Source organism: Oncorhynchus clarkii, chromosome 29, assembly GCF_045791955.1.
Source record: "Oncorhynchus clarkii lewisi isolate Uvic-CL-2024 chromosome 29, UVic_Ocla_1.0, whole genome shotgun sequence".
In the NCBI taxonomy this organism is placed as follows: domain Eukaryota; kingdom Metazoa; phylum Chordata; class Actinopteri; order Salmoniformes; family Salmonidae; genus Oncorhynchus; species Oncorhynchus clarkii.
In genome coordinates, this window is record NC_092175.1 from 33,783,458 (window position 1) to 33,811,107 (window position 27,650).

Genomic DNA, 27,650 nt, shown 5'->3' on the forward strand with positions numbered 1-27,650 from the left:
TTAGCTAGCTAACAGTACACTTGAAATGAAACCACTTTCTGTCCAAATTAGAAACGTGTAATATCTGAAAATGTAGCTAGCTAGACTATCTTACCAGTATACATCATGGTTGGACGCGTCTCCTGTCCAATGCCATGCATGGCTGCCCTTGGTTTGATGTAATCCAGACTGGTGTTTTCTCCATCTACTGAGCTATCATACTCAAATTCCACTGATTTCAAAACTCGGTCCTCCAGAAAGTGGAGAGCATACACACAACGTTAGCTAGCTAACAGTACACTTTAACTTGACATTAGGTTTATGCAGTTTTACTACACTATACATTTTTTTAAAGCCAAGTTTGACATAATTACCTAGACATACTGACCAGCTCCAATAGACAGACACGTGCTATATGGCAGACCAATCCAAACTCATCTCTCAGCATGTCTAGCCCACTCATTATCTCAGCCAATCATGGCTAGCGGGGAAGGTTGCGCCCTTTTTCTGTTGCTAAACCAACTGGGCTTGTAATTTAACAATTGTATTCATATTTACAGATGGCATACAAGTTTGATATTAAGGCACATGGTAGTTCACTTGTTCAAGAAGGTATTTCTGCCAAAAAACGCGCTTTGATTCCTCAAATATTTTTTCCCGTTCAAACAGCTCTCCTGTGAAGTCGAGACTTCCGACATATGCCTAGTTTCCTGAATCGGGTCACATATCACCTATGTCAGCTATCTCTGTCTTTTATTTATATACACATCCATTTCCTGGTTCAAAGTGCACAGATACAGTCCCTTTAGAGTGGTGAGGAGAAAAGAGAAACAGCAGACTATTGTTCTCTAGGAAGGGATACTCTGTTCCCTGCAGTCCAATCACAGAGCAGCCCTGATGTCACGTGTGGTTCTGAAGAGCAGGTTGTAACGGGACAGTGTCTTAGGGGAGCAGAGCCTTGGCAGAGAGGCCCTATGGGGTGGCATCAGACAGTCAGCATGTTTAGAGAGGCTGGCCTCTCCAGCTTATGTCACATAGATCCTTGTCTCACAGTGTTATCTCAGCAGGAACCTTGTAACCAAGTCATTATTCATTCATCACTCTCCAACTTCTTACTCCTTTATTAATTGGAAAGAATAATAACATTTAGACCACCTGCCTCCCTTTGTATTCCAAAGTATTTGAAATGTTTAGTGTTTTGGCTTTTAATGAAACTGTGACTACTCTACTTTATCCTTTGAAACCAGGAGTTGGAACCTACATTTTTTTCCAGTCATTTAGTTCTGAGTAGAACCATCTTGTTTTTCGTTCCTTTCCACTGTTCCAACCAGCAAAATAAAGTTTGGAAATGGTTAGAACCCCCAAAAAGTTATGGTTTATAGCGTTCCATTGAGTTCCTTTTTAAACTTCTGAAATCAATTTAATTTGGTACATTTAGCTCAACATTAAATTACTTCACCAATCAGTGTCAATGAACAACTTGCTATGGAGCTATATCGATTGGACAGACAAGTGTACGGCGAGAGATGCAACTGAAATTTTGAGAGTGCAAGAGAGAGTGGTGGAGGAGGCTTGGCTTGAAGCGCTGGGCATCTTGTTATGACTTGCATTATCTGAATTGTGCCCACAGAATTACCCCTACGGAGGAGCGGCTTTTATGAAGAAACTTTAAATGTCTTTGAAATTCTGAGGGTTGGCTTATGTTGGACCAGAGCGAGCTAGCTACTTAAATCAAATCAAATTTTATTTACTTAGCTAACAAGCTTGTGTGTGCAGAGTGGCACCAGAATTTAAATAAAAATATGCCTTTTTGGAGTTAATAAATCCAATGGGAAATGTTATAACTATAGCATCCTTAACTAGCATTGAAAAAGTTAATCCTTTCTTCTGCAAATATATATCGCACCCTAATTTCTGAATCACGCTTGTAACGTCAGTAGGCTACACCGGTCTATGCTTCGAAAAGGGCAGGGACAGGTAGCCTACACATGCACACTGGCAAAGATTTTCAGCTGGCAGGCACTGGGAGAAGTTTCTGAGGGACAGAGTGAGGGCTTTCCACGGGCACTTTGTTGCATCTTTTTCAAACCCTGTTTGAAACTGGCCCAAATGTTACGACAAGGCCATAGGCCTTCTGTACTGTGTGTGCCATGGAACTGAAGAGTAGATGCATGTGGGTACAGGCAGCTGCACCCAGACCGAGTGGTTCGGTCAGTGGGTCTGTATGTTCCAAACTGTGGGAAGCCAGATGCCTGGGAAATACCCCCACAATGTTCTTGTCACAACAGCAGGGTGGGAGGCTAACAATGGCCTCTCCTGACAGAACCTGTCGGACCTTGTTATTACCAAAGCATATACAGACAGGAGAATCTGAACAAAACTGACCATGAAAGACCTAGTCTTAATTCACCAGAACAAGGAAAAATGCTGCCCTAAGTTAGCTGTCAAGCAGGTGTTGTGGAGCATGTTGACTGGGTGGTGCTATTGAGCCGGCAGAGCGAGAGAGAGAACAGGCATGTTGTATGTGATCAGATGGGCCTGTTCAAATCCTTTCCTGATTTATGACTGTCCTGCCCAGAGAGTAGGGGCTAGCTGGGCTGACTTAGGTCCAGAGAGCCCCATGGCTGCTTTATGAATTCTACATGGCATGCCCCAGGGGAATGAGAATTTAACCGTGGGCGAGACTGCAAAAAAGCAATGCTGTGCACAGGGGATTGTCAAAGAGGGAATAAGAAAAGGTGACTTTCAAGCACCTCAATAAACCAAATAAGACAATGTTGCTAGGGGGGGGGTTCAACATTCTGATAATCCACCCAAATCCTGTCTGATGTTTAACGGCTCTTTTTGGGACATGCTTACTGTACTATTCCAGGGAAATATTATTGCTGAAATATCTCTTATGTCTCAGCATGGTTGTTTCTCTAATGTTTATTTTATTTGTACCTTTATTTAATTAAGCAGGGAGTCACCATTGAGACCAGGGTCATATAGAAGGACTTGTTTAAAACCGAAGCTAGTTAAATGGTTTTGAGTTATCATATATTAATTTCCAATATGCATGCAGACCTTCATTTAGGATTTTACCCAATTGTCAGGTATTAGTTTACGCTGTATCCTGTACATATGACATATTAAGCTTGGTTTTGACTTGTACTGGAACTCCATTTCCTATCCATCTCAAGACGTTTTCTGAGTCTTCACTGTGGCAAATATAATATTGTATAATGTATATGGTATGTGAGTGCATTTGCATGTGAGGGTTGCTGGGAAGACTTACATCTAAGAGGTTTATCTCTCTGTTCACTCATCTGAATGTGATTATCCAGCTGTCAGGAGGGAGGAGCAGTTGTGTCCCCGGCTAGCTGCAGCCCTCAGCTCCTGAGGCCATGGGAAACTCAAGTCACTGCAATATTCACAATGACCACAATTTGAAGAGACCACAGGCCTTTTTCTTTGCCTTGCAGCAGCCCACCAATGTGCTGGGACTGGTAGGAAGGCACTGTACCTCCAGACCAGATTAGACCAGAGAGTTCCCCTGGCTGTTGGAAATGCATCAGTAGGCTGGGTTCATATCCTCCCGCTCCTCTTTCTAAGAACATGGCATGGTCCAGTCTACAGTACTTTGATGGGATGGGGGTGTGGAGTGCAGTGTGCAACATGATGCTCACATCACATATGTGATCAACCAGCTTGATTCTGTCTTATGTAGCAACATATAAAATTGTGTTTTTTTACATTGGAATCAGAGCTAGAAATGGTATATCAAACACTACAGTTGAGGAACAATGGGAAAGTAATTCTGCTTTGAAAGTTGATAAACTTGTAACCTCACTTTTGAGAAAATGGTCTTTGAATGTTTTGGTAAACCTACTGGAGAGCTCTTCTTTGTCTACACCTATTCAGCATCGTTCCCACCCTCTTAAGCCTTAGCCCCACCCATCTCTTTAAGGATTCACATGAGGCCATGTACTAAACAACCAAAGATTTCAAGACTAGATGCTGGTTTATACTACGTCTATCGACAGTTGTCGCAGTGACATCATGAACATTCTATTGTCGTCCGACATCAAACTTGTCGTTGTCGTTAAGAAAAAGTTTAAATACAAAAACTACAGGCTGGATGACATCAGCAGCCTGGTGATGCAAAATAGCATAACTGGTGTATTTTAACACTGTTTAAAAATGATTTTATTATATGTCAATATAGCAAACCAGGCAACTAAAAGCAACTTTCTAAACAATGTTTTGGGTCGTTTCTAGATTGTTCGCTAAATAGCTAATGTTAAGTTCGCTGGATAGCCAGTTCAAGTAATGACCATATCATATAGCTGACAACATCTTCACTTTAGCTAATTTGTCTTATTTATTACAAGAAAATTAATTCACAACAAGATAATTATTTACAAGTTAATGGCGAACCAATTACAGAAGTTGTGAGTCTGACGAAATAAAAGCAGGGCATTCTACCAGAAAATTGTAGAACTTTGACACTGTCTCGTTGGCCTAACGTTATATCCTCATTTGACTTTAGTGTAGGTCATGCTCTTCACATTACCGTCTCTGGTAAATACATACTATATCAAATAAAATCAAAGTTGATTTGTCACATGCACAGGATACAGAAGTGTTACTTGTTACTTGCAGAGAGTATTTTGTTTAGACATGTAACTAGCTAGCTAAACAATGAGCCATAACTCCAACTCATAACCTTACTATCCTGCATGAATCTGCAGGTAGCTAACCAACCATGTTCAATGTTAGCTAGCTATCTATCATTAGGCTATAACTAGGAATGCAAATGGCTCTGAGATACGAATAATGTTACTACACAGATCATACACGTAACGTTAGCTAGCGAGCCAGACAGCTAATGTTAACTAGCTAGCTGACAGTACACATTAACTTGAAATGAATAATATCTGAAAATGTAGCTAGCTGGACTATCTTACCCGTATATATGGATGGACGCTTCTCCCTCTCTGTCACGGATGCCATGGTTGCCTTAGTTTGAAGATGTAATCCAGAGACAGGTATTTTATACAACAGCCTTCTGTGTGTTCTCTTTTCGACTCCCTCAGCATATTTGCAATCAAACGGCAGAATTTTCTCCATCTCCTTAGTAATCATACTCTAATTCAACTGGGCATTCCACTGATTTCAAAACTCGGTCCTCCAGAAGGTGGAGAACAACACTTTTTCAGTTCCACTACGTGATATATTTCAAAAAAGCAGCGTTAGAAAGGATTACCTACACATACTGAGTAGTTCATGTTATAGACAGAAGCTACATGGCAGACCATCTCTCAGCATGTCCAACCCATCCATTATATCAGCCAATCGTGGCTAGCAGGAAGGTTCCTGTCCTTTTCCGTGGCTAAACCAACTAGGCTCGTAATTTAACAATTGTATTCATATTTACAGATGGCATACACGTTTGTGTCAAACGCATTTTGATACAAATAAAAAGTTAACGTTCAAATGCCTCTCCTGTGAAGTAGTGATTCTCAACATAAGCCTAGTTTCCTGAAACAAGTCACATATTAAGACATAGTCCCTCCTACGCTCAAACAAACACACTAAAGACAGGAACACGCGAACATTGCTATGATCCTATAAATGTACCACCCACACACTGCTGGGGGGGGGTCACTGTCAGGGACAGAGGTGTGGGCGAAGGAAACGGTTTCTACAGTGAGACTCTGACTGTCAATCAACCGTAGTGGGGGTTTCTGCTCAACAGAACAAGATCCAGGGCTCTCCTCCTTGGGTGGTTACGTGAGCACGCATCGACAGCTCAACATGTCCCCTTTGCTGTTATTCTTAGCCATGTTCCCCAGACACAATGATAAATAACACGGTGCCTACATTTTAAATAGTTGCAAAGTTGCATTCCCCCCCGCCACACCTGACATGTGAACTAAAGTGTGCTGGGAGCAGGCTGAACACACAGGTGTTAGCAACAGCATGGCACATTAGAGGAACAGAACGCAGGTAGTGGTGAGGGGACAGTAGCGCACACTGAGCAGCTGGGCCAGTGACCGTGGCCATGGCCTAAGAGTGGGAGACACCCTGAGCCTGTGCTTTACACACAGCGTACAGGGGCGTGCCTTTGACTGATACAGGCAAGCTATTTTGAGGCGCCGCAGGGGTGAACCGGAGGGCAGTGAATAATCGAGAAGAACATGTCCTCTCCTTTCTGCCCTCCCATGCAGCCTATGCACACCCCACAGGCAGCCGGAGGAAGTAACTCTGATCTGTGTTGGAGGTTCCAGCTGTGAGAGAAGATGCGGTGAGAGGGATGGGTCAGGTCAGCCCCAGCCCTAGCCTCCAGCCCCCACCATCCAGCCCAGGTCCCTGCTGCACAAGGGGAAATGTCAACCTGAATCTCCATGAAAAGAACTGATGGGGTCATTGAACATCACACAAAGGGGATCTTTCCGCATGAGAAATGTATGGTGCTCAGGAGGGGCTCTTCTTGTCAGGCAACACTGGGCTTTGGTTCCTTTCCCCCACTGCTCTGTGGGTTCAGGAATAATCACAGTGCTTAATGTGAGGAATGCAGACTGAGGAGCTTGCTCTTGACCCCTAACTGAACTGCTATCTCCAGGGAAATCTCCATGAAACTGTTGGGGGTTACCAAGGGGAGAAGGCAGAGGAGCAGGATGACACTGGGTGGTATGGGTGGTGGCTGTGGTGGGGTCACCCAAAAGTTCTGTCAGTTCACAACACTGATGTGATGGGAGTGGCACTGGTTGGGATTGATGTTACCTTCATACCACTTTGTGAAAATCCCATACACTGTTAATTAAAAAGAAAAGTAGTCAAATAACTAGACAATATTTTAACTAGTTAACAGATAACTGATAACAGGTAACCATCATCACACTACAGGTTATTACATAGTATCATCCTCTAGCTGTTTTCTGATTTCTCCTGGGACTCAGACTGAAGTGGTTGAGGTGAGATGGCCCATATTCTCTCATCATCGGTGACTGACACCTCTTGGCAGTTTTCCCCCTGTCAGATGTCTATACTGATGGATCAACCCCTTATCATGCCTGATGGTTTCTGATCTGCTCATCAAATGGTCACGTGGGATCAATTCCCAAGTCATGGAGACAAGATAACACTTACCATATTACTGACAGTACCAACTGATCGTTGAGTGAATCTCTGAAAGCCTTCCATTTTAGTATCATGTTTAAGAAGTGGACATTTCAAGCATGGAACATTTTTATGTTGTGAGTAGCATGATGTGAGAGTCATCTTACAGACTGGGCTGGGATAATGTTGAAGCTGTCAGACAGATGATCTAGTCTTTAGTGCTCTCACACTGCCACATTAGCACTGTGACCATAGAATTAAGAATTACAATGGGATCTCTATGACTGTGACCTTGTGGTCTGATCACAGGGTCTTCAGACCTGCCCCGCCCGGTCGTCGCAGTGCCCACACACAATGTGTTTTGCTCCCCAGTCCAGTTTCCTAGCAGCGCCACCCAGAGGCAGCCAGAGGAAGTAACTCTGACCTGTGATGGAGGTTCTAGCTGTGAGAGAAGATTCAGTGAAAGGAATGTGTCAGGTCAGGTAGAAGAGAAACAGCAAGGTCAAGTCAACAGTGATCAATTTGAGGGACCCTGAGCTGGGCTGCAGACCGCAGAGGGAGGCAGGTGGTGAATGGAAACCGATGGAGGCGTACTAGTCCAACATACTGCCTATGTCACGGAGGATAACTCTGACCTGCTCAACCAAGGGTACTTCCACCCCTGCAGCACTGTAACAATACAAACTATGGCAATGTCTTACTCACCAGTGGTATAGCAGCTGCCACTATTGTCCAAGCATTTTTAGATTTGTGAATATATCACTTGTCCTTTCCCTTCAGACACCCTTTCTGTTTCTTCCATCCCCAGGAACAAGGAAAGATCGATGTGATCTTCAACGTGGGGACAGATGACATCACCATTGGCGAGCCGGCTGTCATAGTTAGCGATGGCAAGTACCATGTTGTGCGCTTCACACGCAGCGGTGGCAACGCCACCCTCCAGGTGGACAACCAACCTGTCATGGAACGCTACCCACCAGGTAAGGCATGGGGAAGGACTCTTTGAAAAGGAGATGATGGGTGGGGGTGGGAGTGGCAGTTCCAGATATGTACTGTATATATTAAGAGAATGGGAGGGGGGGGGGGAGTGGGAGTGGCAGTTCCACATATGTACTGTATATATTAAGAGAATGGGAGGGGGGGGGGGGGGAGTGGGAGTTCCAGATATGTACTGTATATATTAAGAGAATGGGAGGAGGGGGGGGGGGAGTGGGAGTGGCAGTTCCAGATATGTACTGTATATATTAAGAGAATGGGAGGAGGGGGGGGGGGGGAGTGGGAGTGGCAGTTCCAGATATGTACTGCATATATTAAGAGAATGGGAGGGGGGAGGGGGGGGGGGGAGTGGGAGTGGCAGTTCCAGATATGTACTGTATATATTAAGAGAATGGGAGGGGGGGGGGGGGGGAGTGGAAGTTCCAGATATGTACTGTATATATTAAGAGAATGGGAGGGGGGGGGGGGGAGTGGGAGTGGCAGTTCCACATATGTACTGTATATATTAAGAGAATGGGAGGGGGGGGGGGGAGTGGGAGTGGCAGTTCCACATATGTACTGTATATATTAAGAGAATGGGAGGGGGGGGGGGGTGGCAGTTCCAGATATGTACTGTATATATTAAGAGAATGGGAGGGGGGGGGGGGGGGAGTGGGAGTGGCAGTTCCACATATGTACTGTATATATTAAGAGAATGGGAGGGGGGGGGGGGGGGAGTGGGAGTTCCAGATATGTACTGTATATATTAAGAGAATGGGAGGGGGGGGGGGGGGGGGGGAGTGGGAGTGGCAGTTCCAGATATGTACTGTATATATTAAGAGAATGGGAGGGGGGGGGGAGTGGGAGTGGCAGTTCCACATATGTACTGTATATATTAAGAGAATGGGAGGGGGGAGGGGGGGGGGGAGTGGGAGTGGCAGTTCCAGATATGTACTGTATATATTAAGAGAATGGGAGGGGGGGGGGGGGGAGTGGAAGTTCCAGATATGTACTGTATATATTAAGATAATGGGAGGGGGGGGGGAGTGGGAGTGGCAGTTCCACATATGTACTGTATATATTAAGAGAATGGGAGGGGGGGGGGGGAGTGGGAGTGGCAGTTCCACATATGTACTGTATATATTAAGAGAATGGGAGGGGGGGGGGGGGGAGTGGCAGTTCCAGATATGTACTGTATATATTAAGAGAATGGGAGGAGGGGGGGGGGAGTGGCAGTTCCAGATATGTACTGTATATATTAAGAGAATGGGAGGGGGGGGGAGTGGGAGTGGCAGTTCCAGATATGTACTGTATATATTAAGAGAATGGGAGGAGGAGGGGGGGGGGGGGAGTGGCAGTTCCAGATATGTACTGTATATATTAAGAGAATGGGAGGAGGGGGGGGGAGTGGCAGTTCCAGATATGTACTGTATATATTAAGAGAATGGGAGGGGGGGGGGGGTGGGAGTGGCAGTTCCAGATATGGGGGGGGGGGGATAACTAAATTGATCCAGGCTGCCAGGCTGTATTTTGAAAACACAGACATGGAGGAATGTGCATGGTGATTCCAATTCCAGGCTCTAGCAAACAGACATGAAATATCACATAAATTCAAGGACAGTTGTTGAATGCGCTTGGCAAGCAAGAAATTTGCCTTTTGCCATAGAGTAAATGGGGGGTTTTTTCAACACGCTCCAGGGTTCTGTTTTGATATGTGCCATTTCACTATTTTAATGTATTCAGAGTACTTTATGGAGTCGCCACATGGAGTGCCCAGATAACTATTGCATAAACAATCTAATAACAATCTGAAAAGGACACATTTTCCTGAAGCTGCCTTGATGGATTTGAATTCTTCACAGTAATTGTAGCAGCCAGGCAGAGTGGAGCTGAGAATGGGATCTTCACACAGCCTCAGAGCAATGAAGGACCCCTCAGCAAAATCTCAGCTCTCATTTCACCCCCCGCCCCCCGCCTGTAAAAAATGTGCTTTTATATGAGAGCACTGTGGATGTGTGTGTGGCTTGAAAGGATGGAGAAAGGAGCTCTCATTCTGTCATCTGTTCCCCGTCCCCAAGAACCTCACATTCTGTCGTCTGTTCCCTGTCCCCAAGAACCTCACATTCTGTCGTCTGTTCCCTGTCCCCGAGAACCTCACATTCTGTCGTCTGTTCCCTGTCCCCGAGAACCTCACATTCTGTCGTCTGTTCCCCGTCCCCAAGAACCTCACATTCTGTCTGTTCCCCGTCCCCAAGAACCTCACATTCTGTCTGTTCCCCGTCCCCAAGAACCTCACATTCTGTCTTTTCCCCGTCCCCAAGAACCTCACATTCTGTCTGTTCCCCGTCCCCAAGACCTCACATTCTGTCATCTGTTCCCCGTCCCCAAGACCTCACATTCTGTCTGTTCCCCGTCCCCAAGCCCTCACATTCTGTCGTCTGTTCCCCGTCCCCAAACCCTCACATTCTGTCTGTTCCCCGTCCCCAAGAACCTCACATTCTGTCGTCTGTTCCCCGTCCCTAAGCCCTCACATTCTGCTTCTCCATGCTTTAGCTAACAAATCAGCTCCAAAACAATATCCACATTGCATCCTTATGATTCATTGTTATGAGCCAGAACATGTAACTAATTTCTAATAATCTGTTTCTTTCCAAATCAAATTGACCAAGCTAACAATAAAGGATTATCTCAAATGTGTCATTTTATTTTCTTGATTGTTAGTTCATGATGGAAATTCCCCTTTTCTCTAACTACTTAGATGTAGATTCTACTTTCACCTCTTCTCTAACTACTTAGATATAGATTCTACTTTCACCTCTTCTCTAACTACTTAGATATATATTCTACTTTCACCTCTTCTCTAACTACTTTTATATAGATTCTACTTTCACCTTTTCTCAATGAACGAGAACTCTCGTCTACTTTTAAAACTTCTCTACCTACTTAGATATAGATTCTACTTTCCCCTCTTCTCTAACTACTCAGATATAGATTCTACTTCCCCTCTTCTCTACCCACTTAGATATAGATTCTACTTTCACCTCTTCTCTAACTACTTTTATATAGATTCTACTTTCACCTTTTCTCAATGAACGAGAACTCTCGTCTACTTTGAAAACTTCTCTACCTACTTAGATATAGATTCTACTTTCCCCTCTTCTCTAACTACTTAGATATAGATTCTACTTCCCCTCTTCTCTACCTATTTAGATATAGATTATACTTTCACCCTCGTCTTCTCCACTCCATTCTTGTAGTTCCTCAGGAACACATTGTCTGAATATTCAGTACATAATCAGACTATAACATGTGTTGTGTAGTTACTCAATCAGTTGGATGCCCACATTTGGCCCAAGCATTTCTTTGTACTTTATCTTTATGGTAGGAGTTGTATGTGTGTTTTGATTTTTGATACAGGCATGTCTTTATATCTGTTAAGTGTAGAAGACCAGGGTAAAATGAACTGTACCTTACAGAGTTACAGCAGAGGTTTAGTTACAGTACAGCCAAGGTTTTTATCAAGTGGAGGGCGGCTCAAGGCTAGTTTTACCCAAGGTTTTTATTTTATGATGGCTACCTCATCCACTTTGGTATGCCACCTCTGGGTCACTAACCCAGTCAGTGATTGACCTGATTGATTGTATGTGGAAGGAGTAGAGCAGTGGAGATAGATGAGAGAGAAATCTGAGATGCCATTGTGGTCCTTCTTTTGGAAGGTTATTTCATTTTTAGTCTGATACAAGATGTGTAATCCAATGATGAAATGAGGCTGGAGTGAATAACAGCCGTTTTATTAGCTCCTGGATAATTGTGCTATTTTGTGTATTTTTTTTGCGCTGATCTGAACTTTTCTTGTACATAATGTTTCCACCATGGTTTCCTACGACCATAAAGAGCTTCTGGACATCAGAACAGCTATCACTAAACTTCTACTTCCATGAGTCAGAGGCGAAAGACATATTGATTATCACAGACCAGGCCAAAATCACCAACACTCAAAGAAAGTGGAGAGGACGCTATAGAGCCCCACAGTGGAGGTGATATAACAACCAAAAAAAACCTAGCGGTCAAACAGGGAACATTGTTCAAATTGTAACAACAGGGGCAGGCAAATGACAGGTCAAGGTAGGCAGGGGTCGATAATCCAGAGTAGGAGCTAAGGTACAGGACGGCAGGCATCAGGGTCAGGCAGAGTTCAGTAATCCAGAGTAGGAGCAAAGGTACAGGACGGCAGGCAGGGTCAGGGACAGGCAGTGAGGTCAGGCGGGCGGGTACAGGGTCAGGACAGACAAGGGTCAAAAACCAGGAAGACGAGAAAAAGAAAGGCTGGGAAAAGACATGAGCTGACAGGACAACCGCTGGTAAGCTTGACAAACGAGACGAACTGGCACAGACAGACAGAAAACACAGGTATAAATACCCAGAGGAGAAGTGGAGAAGACGGGCGACACCTGGAAGGGGTGGAGACAAGCACGAGGACAGGTGAAACAGATCAGGGCGTGACACAACTAGTTTTCCCACCATTTATTTTTCCAATAGGGTATTTTAGAAACACTTAAAATAAGGCCTGTGGTTTTGATAACCATGTATATCTCTCTCAGAGAAGGTGACTTTTTTCAATATCTTCGGCTCTATTTACTCTCAGATTCGGAAATGCTTAGTAGCTTCAAATTAGACATCATGCAAAACTACAAATCCCTGCAAACTCCTGCATTTATTCTCTAGTTGACACTTTTGTGTTAATCTAAAGACAGCAGAGGTTCAAACTGTAGAACCCAGATCCTACATTTGAATATAAAAATGGATTTTACCAAAAAAGCCTATGCTACATTTTATCTCTGGGACACTCAGGATGACAAATCAGAGCAAGATTATCAAATCCAATTTTATTTGTCAGGGCCATTGAATTGCGACTCCACTTTGGAGACAGGTTAAGGTAGGTTTTAATAGTCAAATTGGGTACAACATCTCCATTGCACTTCCTTATAAACTCACTCAACAAGTCAGCGTATAGATCAATGTTGTTCTCTGAGGCTGACCGAAACATATCCCAGTCTGTGTGATCAAAACAAACTTAAAGCGTGGATTCCGATTTGTCAGACCAGCGTTGAATGGTTCTTGTCACTGGTACATCCTGTTTAAGTTTCTGTCTATAAGATGGTAGGAGTAAGATGGCGTCGTGGTCGGATTTGCCGAAGGGAGGGCGGGGGAGGACTTTGTATGCATCGCGGAAGTTAGAGTAGCAGTGATCAAGTGTATTGCCCACGTGAGTGCTGCAATCAATATGCTGATAGAATTTAGCTTAGCCTTGTTCTCAAATTTGCTTTGTTAAAATCCCCAGCTACAATAAATGCAGCCTCAGGATATATGGTTTCCAGTTTACATAGAGTCCAGTGAAGTTCCTTGAGGGCAGTTGTGGTATCTGCTTGAGGGGGTATATACACAGCTGTGACGATAACTGACGAGAATTGTCTTGGGAGATGATATAGTCGGCATTTGATTGTAAGGAATTCTAGGTCGGGTGAGCAGAAGGACTTGAGTTCCAGTATGTTGTTATGGTTATACCATGAGTCGTTAATCATGAAGCATACACCCCCGCCCTTCTTCTTCCCAGAGAGGTGTTTATTTCTGTCAGCGCGATGCATGAAGAAACCCAGTGGCATACCGACTCCAACAACATATCCCGAGAGAGCCATGTTTCCGTGAAACAGAGAATGTTACAATCTCTGATGTCTCTCTGGAAGGCAACCCTTGACATTATTTTATCCACCTTGTTGTCTAGAGACTGGACATTGGCGAGTAGAATACTCGGAAGTGGTGGGCGGTGTGCACTCCTTTGAAGACTGACCAGGAGGCCGCTCCGTCTACCTCTTTTGCGGCGATGTTGTTTTGGGTTGGCCTCTGGGATTAGATCCAATGTCCTGCATGGTGGTATGAACAATGGATCTGCTTCGGGAAAGTTGTATTCCTGATCGTAATGTTGTCAAGTTGACGTCGCTCTTATATTCAATAGTTCCTCCCGGCTGTATGCAATAAGACTTAATATTTCCTGGGGTAACAATGTAAGAAATAATACATTAAAAAAAAATACTGCATAGTTTCCTAAGGACTCGAAGCAAGGCAACCATCTTTGTCGGCGCCATCTTGCAATGGGTATTATGACTCATACTGTTGTGCTCTATTCAGCATTGCGGGATACCTAACAAGACTACGTCGGAGATTGGATAAATAGTTATATTGGCGAACATGCAGTCACTGGAGAAAAAACTGGATGAGCTCCGTTCGCGACTATCCTATCAAAGTGATCTGAAGAACTGTAATATCCTATGGTTCTCTGAGTCATGGCTGAACAAGGACATGGTAAATATAAATCTAGCTGGTTTTTCTATACATCAGCAGGACAGAATGGTGGCATCGGGGAAGCTCAAGGGAGGGGTTGGCTCACAACTGGTGAGCAATCTCAAATATTAAGGAAGTCTCAAGATTCTGCTCGCCTGAGTTAGAATACCTAATGATAAGCTGTAACCATACTATTTACCAAGATAATTTTCATATATATATTTTGTAGCTGTCTATTTACCACCAGAAACCGATGCTAGCACAAAGACCGCTCTCAACGAGCTGTAAAGGGCCGTATGCAAAAAAGAAAATGCTCACCCAGAGACGGAGCTCCTAGTGGCCGGAGACATTAATGCAGGAAAACTGAAATCTGTTTTACCTCCTTTCTGCCAGCATATCACCTATACAACTAGAGGTAAATAAAAACTCTAGATCACCTTTGCTCTACACACAGAGATGCATACAAAGCTCTTCCTCACCCTCCATTTGGAAAATATACCTGTAAGTGTAACTCTATCCTCCTGATTCCTGCTTACAAGAAAAAAAACTCAAACAGGTAGTACCAGTGGCACGCTCAATATGGAAGTGGTCAGATGAAGCAGGTGATAAGCTACATGACTGTTTCGTAGGATTGAACCATGCATGAGAGCACCAGCTGTTCCGGACTGCTGTGTGTTCACACTCTCCGTAGCTGATGTGAGTAAGACCTTTAAACAGGTTAACATTCACAAGGTCGCAAAGCCAGACAGATTACCAGGACAAGTGCATTCTCAACAACCATCAAGCGCTATGATGAAACTGGCTCTCATGAGGACCGCCACAGGAAAGGAAGACCCAGAGTTACCTCTGTTGCATAGGATTAGTTCATTAGAGTTAACTGCACCTCAGATTGCACCTCAGATTGTTGTGTAAGGTATTTTTGACCAAGAAGGAGATTGATGGAATCAGATGACCTGGCCTCCACAATCACCCGACCTCAACACAATTGAGTTTGGGATGAATTGGACCACAGAGTGAAGGAAAAGCAGCCAACAAGTGCTCAGCATATGTGGGAACTCCTTCAAGACTGTTGGAAAAGCATTCCTCATGAAGCTGGTTGAGAGAATGCCAAGAGTGTGCAAAGCTGTCATCAAGGCAAGGGGTGGCTACTTTGAAGAATATAAAATATATTTTGATTTGTTTAACACTTTTTTGGTTACTACATCATTCCATAATGTGTTATTTCATAGTTTTGATGTCTTCACTATTATTCTACAACATAGAAAATGGTTGAAATATAGAAAAACCCTTGAATGAGTAGGTGTGTCAACTTTTGACTGGTACTGTATATATTTATTTTTTCTGAGTAACTAGCAGTTGATTGTAATGTCTGTGTATCACATTTTTATGCTATCATGAATCACTTTCTTCAAGAGTAAGGAACCCTGCTAGGCTACTTCCCCTAACAGTAATAATCACCATAGTAATGCCCTTCCATTGAGATGATAACAACCAGAAAATATCTTCCTGCAATTTACTTAAACTGTGTTCATGGTTCTAAAGGTGAAATTGTGAATTGATGTTGCATGCGTTGTTTCTCCCTTGCTGATTTCTCCCAAGTACAGTTATATCTGTTCTTCCATTTTGTTTGCATTTAAACCCTGGTGCTTGGTTAAAACGTTCGTAAATACACCAATCCCCACTAAATGAACCAGCTCAGAAGTTTAGAAATAAAACTAAACACCATTCTAACTAGTCTGCCCTTTGTTGCTGTCCCTTTTAATAAATACCACTAAGTAAAGCACCAGTTTTTTTTAACCTGAAGCTGGGTTAAAATTGATAACTTGCTAAACGTGTTAGCAATGATGCCCTGTCTCTAACCTTGTGATCTTTCAACTTCCAGACTTTAACCTCTAATCTGTCTCTCCAAATTCTTTGAAGGGAACTTTGATAATGAGCGCCTGGCTATTGCTAGACAAAGAATCCCATACCGACTTGGTCGGGTAGTTGACGAGTGGCTACTCGACAAAGGTAAACAAAAAATGAATTCATCCATTAAACAGTTTCTAAATCCAGTTTAAATCCCTCTGTCTAATCCCTGTAAGAGGTGCAGTGCTAAGAGACAAAGGTGGCAAGCAAAGGATGAAATGCTGTTACCTACTGTGTGTACAGTATAGAGATACAGATGCCAGCATGTTGGGTTCGTTTGGGACTGGACTCAAATTGACTGTGGATGGTTGTGACTATGATGGGAAACAGCCATCTCAGCCATATAACCGATAGCCATTTAGAATAACTTACCTAATGCCATCTAGTATCATGGGAGACAGACAGTACATCTACCAGGTATCCTTTGCCATCCCCTGGGAATGCTGCACCTCTTCAGAGATTTTAAAACTATTTAACTAAATAAACATAACCCCTGACTAACCCTCCAACAAAGTCTCTCCTAATTACTGTGTTTAATTAGATGCTGCTGATTTTATTACATTGTTATTATCTGTTTATTATTCTTGTGATGCGAACATCATTGCTGATAATGATAACTAACCTGCTAGACAGCTGGAATAATTAGCTGGTAAAGGAACATTTCATGTAATGCTGGTGGTTCTTACAACAAGGTATTACAGTATCTCACAGTAAACCTTCCATTTAAATTAACATCCTGGTCTCTCTAAATTCTCTAAACTGGATGGTTCATGTATAGTCCACGCTGCGGATAATTGGCAATGCTAAAAGCCCCACGCTAATGTGACCCCATTAAACACCACTATACTCTCCCTACTACACCTCCAGATGATTTCCCTGCGTCTTGGCAACCATATCACAGACATGTTCAGGGACAAAGGGGCTGAGACCCTGACAGACAGGTAAATTACTGTCAGTGCAACACTGCATAGCTACGTAGTTAATCAGCATTCTCCTGATAAGGACACACATTACATGACCCTCTCTCAACATGCTGATCTCACTGAGTGATGATTTAACAGTAACAGTGCTTATTGTCAGTGCTGCTCCAGAGAAACATCACTGATTGGTCCACCAGCCTCTGACCGAGAGGATGAAGGGGAAATGCCCAGTCCCTAGTTGTCCATCAATTCAAAGAAACGACTTCCTGTGTTTTATGAAGGGAAGTTATGTGCTTACACTTTCCCATGACTCTCCTTTCTCTCCATTACTCTCTGTGAACACACTGATAGCTCAATTAAATTCAAAGTATACCCACTATTGTGCCACCTTCCCCTCTTGCAAAGACTTAACCCATTTGAAAATACCCTTTGTTGACCCTATGACCAGGATCAAGCCAAGTCACGAACTCTGTTTTTAAACACTAACCAGTTGATGTACCAATTTAACATTCAAACTAACCACAGCTTACCCTCAGAGCATATTGGGCCCTTAGCTCTGTGCCAATAAGACGACTGATTAGAAATATGCAAAATACAAACCAGACCACTTTGATTGAATTTAACATTCCAGACAAGGTGTTAACATGCCCCTCACAACATTTTACTAAGGCCCTTCTGAATCTTTAGCACGGTATAACTCATATTATAAACTGGGTGGTTCACACCCTGAATGCTGATTGGCTGACAGCCGTGGTATATCAGACCATATACCATGGGTATGACAAAACATTTATTTTTACTGCTCTAATCACATTGGTAACCAGTTTATAGTAGCAATAAGGCACCTCGGGGGTTTGTGGTACAGTATATGGCCAATATACCATGACTAAGGGCTGTATCCAGGCACACCGCGTTGCGTCGTGCATAAGAACAGCCCTTAGCTGTGGTATATTGGCCATATACTACACCCCCTCGGGCCTTATTGCTTAAATGTAATTGGATGTATGCCTGTTTGTGTCTGTCTCTCTCTCTCCACTTCTATCTCTTCTTTCTCTATCTCTCTTTCTCCTCTTCCTTTACCACACTATAGGACGACAGCTGACCATCTTCAACAGCCAAGCAGCGATAAAGATCGGGGGTCAGGATAAGGGCCGGCCGTTCCAGGGCCAGATCTCTGGTCTCTACTATAACGGCCTGCAGGTGCTTAAGCTGGCGGCAGAGAGTGACCCCAGTGTCCAGGCTGAGGGGAACCTGAGGCTGGTGGGAGACTCACTGTCAGTGCTGACCACTGAGACCACCTCCACCACCCCACTGGCTGTCTCCGACATGTCCACCACCATCATGGAGACCACCACCACCATGGCCACCACCACCACCCGCAGGCAACGCTCCCCCAGCATGAGGGAGAGCATCTCCCAGGTCAGAGGGAGGGCCGAGTGGGAGCTTGTGAGCAGGGCAGGGTACTAGGGCCATGTTGAACATTATTAGTGACCAATGGTGCAAGAGGTGATGTAATGATGGCTAATGACTCAGACTAGCCATTTTATCAGTATGTTAACAGTCCCCCATTCAGTAATCCTGGCTTTAACATTGGAACTGTACGGTATTCTCCTAATGCTAGAGGGGATTCTGACAGGACTGTGGGTGGAGCTAGTTTGAGGGATAAACATTAGGTCGACAGCATAAGTAACCGTTTAGATGGGAGAGTTCTGTGAAGATACTCCACCAGACAGATAGACAGACAAACTGTGTGTCCTTTCCCAGGAGGTTGGCTGCATGAGACAGACGCTCCATCTACATAAAAGCTCAACAGGCAGACAAATCAGAGAGCAGTACAAAAATGACCCTCCAAGAACACTTTCACAGGAACAATCTCCATGTCTCTCAATTCCCTTGCACATTTTCCACATAACCATGCTGCTTGCCTCTGCCAATAAGAGGCAGTAATTACTCATTAAAACCAAGAGATTTTCAATAAGGGAACACAGAAAAAGCACTGGACCTAGACATGTTTTTGAACATAAGTCAGCTCTCTATTGAACGTGTTTTTCCAATTGCTGGTTTGTTAAACTCTCATTCCAAGGTGAAATAATGGTTACTCTCTCTGATGGGGAAATGCATTCATTTCCATTTGTCTGTTTGTATTGTGCCTTTAAATATCGTGGTAACAGTGCACAGCAGTTACACAACTAGCAGACCCTGTGGAAGTCAACTCCCTCAGAGATGTGATGCTCTCTTTCTTTCTTTTTTAAATCCCCAAAAAGCTAGATTTACAGGGATTTTAGCAGATAAAGCTACAATATTTTTCTACACTGACTATTATTAGTCCGCCCCTGGGCACATAGATCCACATAGATTGACAATTTACCACGTTCAGTGTAAATTGTCAAGAGACCACCATCCTCTGTTCCCCCATTCCTTGGAATAAACCTTATATGCTCAGCCTTCGACTTTGTTCATCAAGAGATGAAGGAAGGTCACGCTCAATAACAATTTATGCCAATCACGACTAAACTGCCTATTTCCATATCCAGCGATCCGGTAGTCATTTGCATGAATGTTGATGAACCTAAATTCAACCCCACGTAGAACCTTTAAGTAGCTTTAATCCAGTCTTGCCAAATGTAAATAGCCCTAGGGAGACCAAGAGAGGTTTTACAGAGAGACTGTTATTAGGCTCCCATCAGAATGAGGCTAACTACCACGCTTGCCCTCTCAACACATGAAAACATAAGTTACGTTCATGAGCTATCTGAATATTTAAATCAACATCAGTCACATGGAAAGAGAGGTTATCAAAATATTAAACAGTACAAGTCTAAAATATATTAAAAGTAGGAAATGACTGTTCATCATGTTTTTCTCTAACACTCTGAATAGGAGAGACAAACACATGTGTAATCACTTGGCAATCCTCTCCCCTCTGTTGTGGTTAGAATGTATCCTCCATCCTGTCCTCCGTAGGGTTAAGACAGCAGGACTCCTATGGGCATGTTACAGAACAACACGGCCAACTGCCTCTGTACCATTAGACGACAGTGGTGGAATATGCAATGCTGTATTTATTTCTCAGGTAGTGGTTTTCCTTTTAATGTGATTTGTCTCCGGGCTGAACATAAGTTATGGTGTCATGTCATACATTTCCAAAACAAACCAAGTTAATAAAACCTCCAATGCCACCATAAACAATAAACATGTCTTATGAAACTACCGCCGTTGCATATACAAACACAGGGAGGAGGTACTAATTGCTTTATGAATGCAGTCAGGCAGATCTAATAACAGCACAACAGCATATTTTAGATAGAGACTCAAAATGCCGCAACGGTGCTGTGTGGATTAGAGAGCAAGACACAAGTGCCAAACAAGACAACTCTTTAATCGTCCTACCGTTTCAAACGGCAAACCAATTTGTTTTCATCACAGTTACTGAAGGTTTATTGAGAACAAAACACAGTGTTGAAACCCTTTAAAACACTAACTATGGCCCCAAATGTCTTAAAAGCACATTTGCTGGATGATTGTACTCTGTAATAGCTATGGCCCAGCAAGCATGTCTAGTTCCGGACACATTCCATGTGTCTGTCTGTAAATACATTGATATGGTGCGCCAGGCTAAAGGCTCCTTCCTCCAGCTGAATAAGTTGGTAATAGCCCTGTCCATATGATAATGAAGGAGAAACATTGATGTCAATCATGGCCTAACTGCTTACTTCCCTGTCTATGTAAATCGAGATCATTAGCATAGATTTACATAGACTAGATTTCTCAAGCCCCGGTTGAATTTCATTGATCTTTCTGAAGGTCATAATGCCAGACAGCTTTAGGGTTTGGCTACACCTAGTGGTTGCTTGTAGTAACTACATTCTTTGAAAAGCGCTCCGGGCAGGCCAATGAATAATGTACTGTATGTGAGAGCTGTCAAATAGCTGTGTCTCATTCCCAACCTGTGTGGATATGATTTATCATGAGTTGGCTGTGCCTTGACATGTGAGGACCAAGTGATGCATTAATGTAATCTGGTCAAACTATGTGATATTTATATAGCTTCTGTAGTCCAGGATATTGTTGAATGCATACATTTAGGCACAGTCATTGTATCATGGATCTAACCCTGTGAAATTGAATCCATGCCTATAATGGATTTTTATTATACTACTGATCTGGTGGAAACAGCAATGGCTGCAATACTCCAGACTAGCTGTTTTAGAATTCTCAAATAATGAAGTTTCACTTCAAGCTCATTTTTTTTTGGAACACCTTTTTTGGAACACCTTTTTTGGAACACCTTTTTTGGAACACCTTTGTATTATTGTTTTATTCTTGTCTGACATTGACAACTACGGGTTTTAAAGATCCTGGTAAAAGGCACCAACGTTGTGTCCTCTTCTCCTCAGTCTCAGAACTCGGATGACATCTTGGTGGCGTCTGCTGAGTGTCCCAGTGATGACGAGGATCTGGAGGAGTGTGAGCCTGGAACAGGTGAGTCTGTCTGTCAGCCCTGGCCTGGGGTTTAGTGTCATATCAAGGCCCAGGAGGGACTGGGAGGAAGCAGGAGCTCCCCTACTCTACCGGGTGTCTTCCTACACTAGGGACCAGTAGGCTCGTTTTATACATCGTATGGTTCTTGATCTAGCTAGCCTTATTATCGCTACTTTTAAGTTTGCTATTTTGTCTGTTCTCATCGCTAGTCTTTTCCTCAACTACTAACTCTGCTCTGAACTCGCTGTTAGGCGAGATTTCATTACTGCCACTAGCTAGCAAGGATCTTATTTGAAGATGATACAATCTCTTTCTACCCTTCCACTCCCCTAAACAAAATAAACAAACAACTGGGGGAAACAGCTGGGTCATTCTTGAATTGCAGTGGTAAATTGGGTCTATGTCATACATTTCAGGATTCCATTGATAATTTGGTGTCTTAATCCTGAATGTCACTTGGGGTTAGTCAATTTAAATCATATCCGTTTCGTCAATCTTTAAGGTTTGATGACCTTAGATTTGAGCATGTGTGGCCTCCATTTCAGAAAATGTACCTAGAATTGGTGTTGCCATCAGTGGTGTTACCATCAGTGGTGTTACCATCAGTGGTGCTACCATCAGTGGTGCTACCATCAGTGGTGTTACCATCAGTGGTGCTACCATCAGTGGTGCTACCATCAGTGGTGTTACCATCAGTGGTGCTACCATCAGTGGTGCTACCATCAGTGGTGTTACCATCAGTGGTGCTACCATCAGTGGTGTTACCATCAGTGGTGTTACCATCAGTGGTGCTACCATCAGTGGTGTTACCATCAGTGGTGCTGCCATCAGTGGTGTTGCCATCAGTGGTGCTACCATCAGTGGTGCTACCATCAGTGGTGCTACCATCAGTGGTGCTACCATCAGTGGTGCTGCCATCAGTGGTGTTGCCATCAGTGGTGTTGCCATCAGTGGCGTTGCCATCAGTGGTGCTACCATCAGTGGTGCTACCATCAGTGGTGCTACCATCAGTGGTGCTACCATCAGTGGTGCTGCCATCAGTGGTGTTGCCATCAGTGGCGTTGCCATCAGTGGTGCTACCATCAGTGGTGCTACCATCAGTGGTGCTACCATCAGTGGTGCTACCATCAGTGGTGTTACCATGATTGGTGTTACTACTCCTACTGGTGGTACAATGTTATCATAATGGTAAAAACAAATAATAAATATGATTAAGTCATTTAATCAACCATTATTAGTTGATTTAGAATGGAAAGATGTACCCAAATACATGGAAATAAATCCAAATCTAGAAAAATGTAGTAATTCCTTTCCAAATGCCATGCTCAAATGTTACCATAATTCAATAACGACCTAGCTGGGACCTTCAATGTACAGCTGGTTGGCAGAGGCAGTGCTCATATCCATCTCATAGAAGGCTCTGACCCTGGTGTGTGTGGATGACTTATCTTCATATTCACTGCTGTCGTGGACATTTCCTGTATTACTAAATAAGGAGAGTTACAAACCACACACCAGTCAGAGTTATACATAAACTTAATCTATTAATTAAATGAGCTTCACCATAGCCATGTGACTCTCAGATCAATTCAGTGTCTATAAATGAATTCTCAAATAAGTGTTTTTTACTATATTAGACAAATTACAAAAATAGTCAAACATTTCCTACATTTTGTATCCCAGATTCCCAGAACATTCCTTTATCAAAAGAATTCACATGTTTAATTAAAACTCAGAAAATAAAAACTCATTCCATGTGCGTGCGTGCCCCTTTAAGACACTTTGGACTAAAACAAATTAACCACTCACCAAACCCAAAATATTTTTTGGGGAACAAATCAAAGCTAGTATTTTAAAAACACCAACAAATAGTCACAACAAATGTTTTGTGTGTGTGTGTGTGTTTGCAAACCTTAATGTAAAAACACACAAAAACGTACATACTTTAGATAACTTCCATCTGTCCCGGAAGAAAGAATCCTACTCAAACACATCAGATAATACGATGTTTAATTAAGTCAAATCAACACCTAAAATAAACAATAAACAGTAAACAAATAAACAAACCCATAACCCCTTTAATCAGCAATATAATAATTTCAACCTGTTGATATAAATTTAGTAAAAACTATCCTGATTTTTTAACAAATCTAAAATCTTTCAAAAGTTGGCGCTGTCTCATCAGCGTCAAAATCAAAACAAACTTTTTTCCACTCATATCCACAATGTTTCCATTCCCCAAAGGTCAATACTGTTCCGCTCGTACATTAACGATCTTCCTTCTGTCTTTACAGGGTCTGAAGTTCCAATTTATGCAGATGATACAGTGATAAATGCATGCAAAGAACAAACAACAAACTTCACAAGAACACACTACTATAATGGTTCAGATGACAAACTTACTCAGAGACTCATGTTTGCATCTAAATAAAAAAACACAGTCTGCATGTTTGTCACAAAGAAAACAACTGATGCACCTGAGACAGATGTCTATGTATCAGAGGAAAAGCTCCCGGTGGTATCTGATTTTAAGTATCAAGGCATCTTACTTGATTCCAACCTCTCTTTTAAAAAGCGAATAAAAAAGGAACTCAAATAACCAAATTCAACCTCGCTAATTTCCCAAAACATATGAAATTGTTTTGACTATAGGTAACAAAACTATAATTAAAATCTATGATACTCCCCCACATACTACCTCACTAGTTTGGCCCAAGCTTGCTTTTCAACATTAATACCCATTCAGTCTGTCTGCAAACAGGCTCTCAAAGTACTTGTTAGGAAACCCAATAGCTATAGAAAGCATAAGCTCCTGAGTTGGAAAAAATCTTATGCAATACACTGACGCCTATCTTGTATTCAAGATTCTAAATGTCCAGGCTCCCCCTCTACTCAGTACTTTTATTGAACAGAAAACCCAAACCTTATTGCAACAGATCCACAAGATCCGCCATAAGAAATGACTGTATAGTTCCTTTAAAGAAAAGTACCTTTAGTCAATCTGCTTTCAGTGTGAGAGTTTCCCATGTCTGGAATACCCTGCCATTAGACACGCACAACTGTGATTAATGATGCACTGTCCCTGTAAAAATAAAAACTACTCAAACTGCAATCAACTTTAATGATCTGACATTGTTCCACGTAATGGAAACAGATTATAATGTTAGACTACATGAACTTTCCTGCTCAAATTCACTGGTGTTAACTAAACAATCAAACCAAGAATCAATAACCATCAGAAAACATTATCACAATGTTTCCTTACTCACACCTGAATCACTTTCAGCTTAACATATCCTATTTCTTTTTCCAGTGGTCAAAAATATATAACCCCTCTCATTTCAACGTTTTTCCTTACCTCAATCGTAAGATTAAAACCAAACTTTATAACTTCCTCTTCTCTTTGCTCTTTACACTTATGAAATGTCCAAGACTTTAAAAAAATAACACACACAGCGCCAAAATTATAACATATGTCAGTCAATCCATAAGAATGAAAAACATTTCGGTGGGCACCACTCTATCGCCTTTATCTCTCCACTACTATTTAGAATTTCTTTAATTTAGGTAACTGTCTCCTCTATTGATACATTATTCCAGCAGGTTATTTAGTGAACAGACATCGTCTTGCATCAAAATTCGCTTCGCTATTATTTAGAATAAATTAGTCTCTCAATTTGAACCAAACAAGCTATTAAAAAGTTCAGTTTATATCTTATACAAACACTAGCGACCGTATCTTTCCAGGCAAAACATACAAATTGTTTAATTACAATCAAAAACTCAAGAGTTTAGTAAGTGCATTGGCTGGGAACCGAACCCGGGTCTCGAGCTTAGAGACTATTAAACCACCAATGCTATGTGAATGACTAAGACTCTCCGCAAATAAACCCACTTTACAATTGTCTGTATTTGTCAAATCAAGACACGTCACTATCGAGACAATTCCCAGAAAAATAGCCCTAGTTTAAAGGTCCAAGCGTTACTTCGGCTATGATTCTCACATGCCAAATGAATAGATTTGCAATCAAAGATTAAAATCGACATTTATAGACTAGGAAACAGATCTTGCGCCTTTTAATAAAATTTGATTATGTTTACTCATGCAACATATTTCAATTACTTTACTAGATCACATTAATCACGCAATGATAATTAGTTTGATGGAAAACCATAGGCTTTGTATGACATGAATTACGTCGAGATTCCCTCTTAATTCTCTCTAACTTTATGGAAAACAGTTTATTCAATAAATCCTCTCATACTGGGAAGAAAAAAATAAACATTTTCAGACCTTAAGGGCAGTTTTATTTCAAATGTTGTACCCAGACGGAGATAATCCAATAAGCGTTTTATAGTTCCATCGTTAGGGTAAAATAACCAAAAGTGGACACACTCTAATCAGTTTCTAGAGCTCAATTTCCCAGATTTTGTAGACTAGTTTAATAGTGCTCTTTATCAAATTATCCATTAAAGATACCAACTCAAAACCTACGTACGTCTACGAATGGGTGATTTAAATTGTATCTAATTATATTCTCAGCATCACTTTATCAAATCTCTAGTAATTGATTATACACACATCCAATTTATCATATTTTCAAATATTCACAGAACCCATATAAAACGTAAGAAAATCTTAGGTACTCACACAGAACTTTAAGGATCACCCACACAGGATTGGTCAGATGTTCACACAGAAATGGTCAGATGTTCACACAGAACATCAGAACATAATGAAAAGGTTACCCACACAGAGTCAACCTACCCCGCTCACACAGAACGCTCCTACAAATATTACGTAGTGATCCCATAACAAAATACTCACACAGAGTAAGCCAGGGCATACCTGGCTAGCACATTTAAAATAATTGGAATTCACCACCTCTGAGAGTCACTTAGACAGTCACACAGACACCTTCAGAATGAGGTCCTTCTTTCAATAGGGCTTCACCAAGTACCGTGTTTCACGCAAAACACATAGTCACCCTGGCCCCTCACCCCCACAGACTGCACCAATCCCCACTGTGATCAATTCAGTGACGGGACGGCTCTAAGTCGCCCGCAACCGACCAAGAGCAGAGTATTCTTTGAGTCCGCAAACTCTCAGATTACTCACCTCTGACTCGGCCCTGTTTACGCCTCCAAGATGCCCCCTTCACAAAAGAAATACACACTCAGAGTATAAGAGGCATATTTAAAAACTCGACTTCAAGTGTGTGTGGTTCGCTCACCTCCTTCTTTAAAAAAAAACTCAGTTTGAGATGTGGTATCCACTCGGCTCGCTGCCTCTCAGATCAAAGGTGGGTCCATCTGCTTCGTTCCCAAAGTGTGGTTTCCCTGAGATCCCAAGTTTGAGGGATCCCTCGTGCACGATTTACCTAGGTCGTCAGGAGCGGTCACCGAGTGAAGATTCACATCCCATCCCCGCCCCCAAATGTCGTGTTAATTTCCTGTATTACTAAATAAGGAGAGTTACAAACCACACACCAGTCAGAGTTATAAATAAACATAATATTTTAATTAAATGAGCTTCACCATAGCCCTGTGACTCTCAGATCAATTCAGTGTCTTTAAATGAATTCTCTGAGAGTGCTTACAGAGATATTTTATAGCAAAGATCCACCCCTCTCAACTCACAATGACAAACCACAGATCTTAGGAACTTCACAAAGTGCCTTTTACTTGAAAGAGGAGTATCCCATAGCCAGATAGCATTAGCTATAAATGATTGTTCAGTTTGGTCTCCTAAACCGAGATTGTAATCTCGTTCCTGGTACTTCTTAGTACCAAAACATTACCTCATCCAATGGCATATATCAATTGTAAATTCTAGATACTCCCATCTCAAATACACTCCCTCCTGGATATACTCACAGAGGGGATTGACTGGCACACAGACGTTGTGGAGCCCTTCACATGGTTTACCTGATACATTGGAAG

At 42.4% G+C, this 27,650-nt stretch overlaps 1 protein-coding gene across 3 annotated transcripts in view; it reads left to right on the plus strand.

Moving 5' to 3' along the window:
* Positions 1 to 27,650, plus strand: part of LOC139388292 (neurexin 2a) — a 284,104-nt gene that overhangs the window by 253,540 nt on the left and 2,914 nt on the right. The window contains exons 16-19 of one of the 3 annotated variants that reach the window (XM_071134879.1): positions 7,892 to 8,063; positions 16,318 to 16,407; positions 18,316 to 18,644; positions 21,623 to 21,707. In XM_071134879.1, the coding sequence (XP_070990980.1) occupies positions 7,892 to 8,063; positions 16,318 to 16,407; positions 18,316 to 18,644; positions 21,623 to 21,707 (676 nt within the window). Of the gene's footprint in view, positions 1 to 7,891; positions 8,064 to 16,317; positions 16,408 to 18,315; positions 18,645 to 21,614; positions 21,721 to 27,650 lie in introns of all 3 variants that reach the window. The other 2 variants (XM_071134880.1, XM_071134881.1) reach the window with 2 other exon arrangements.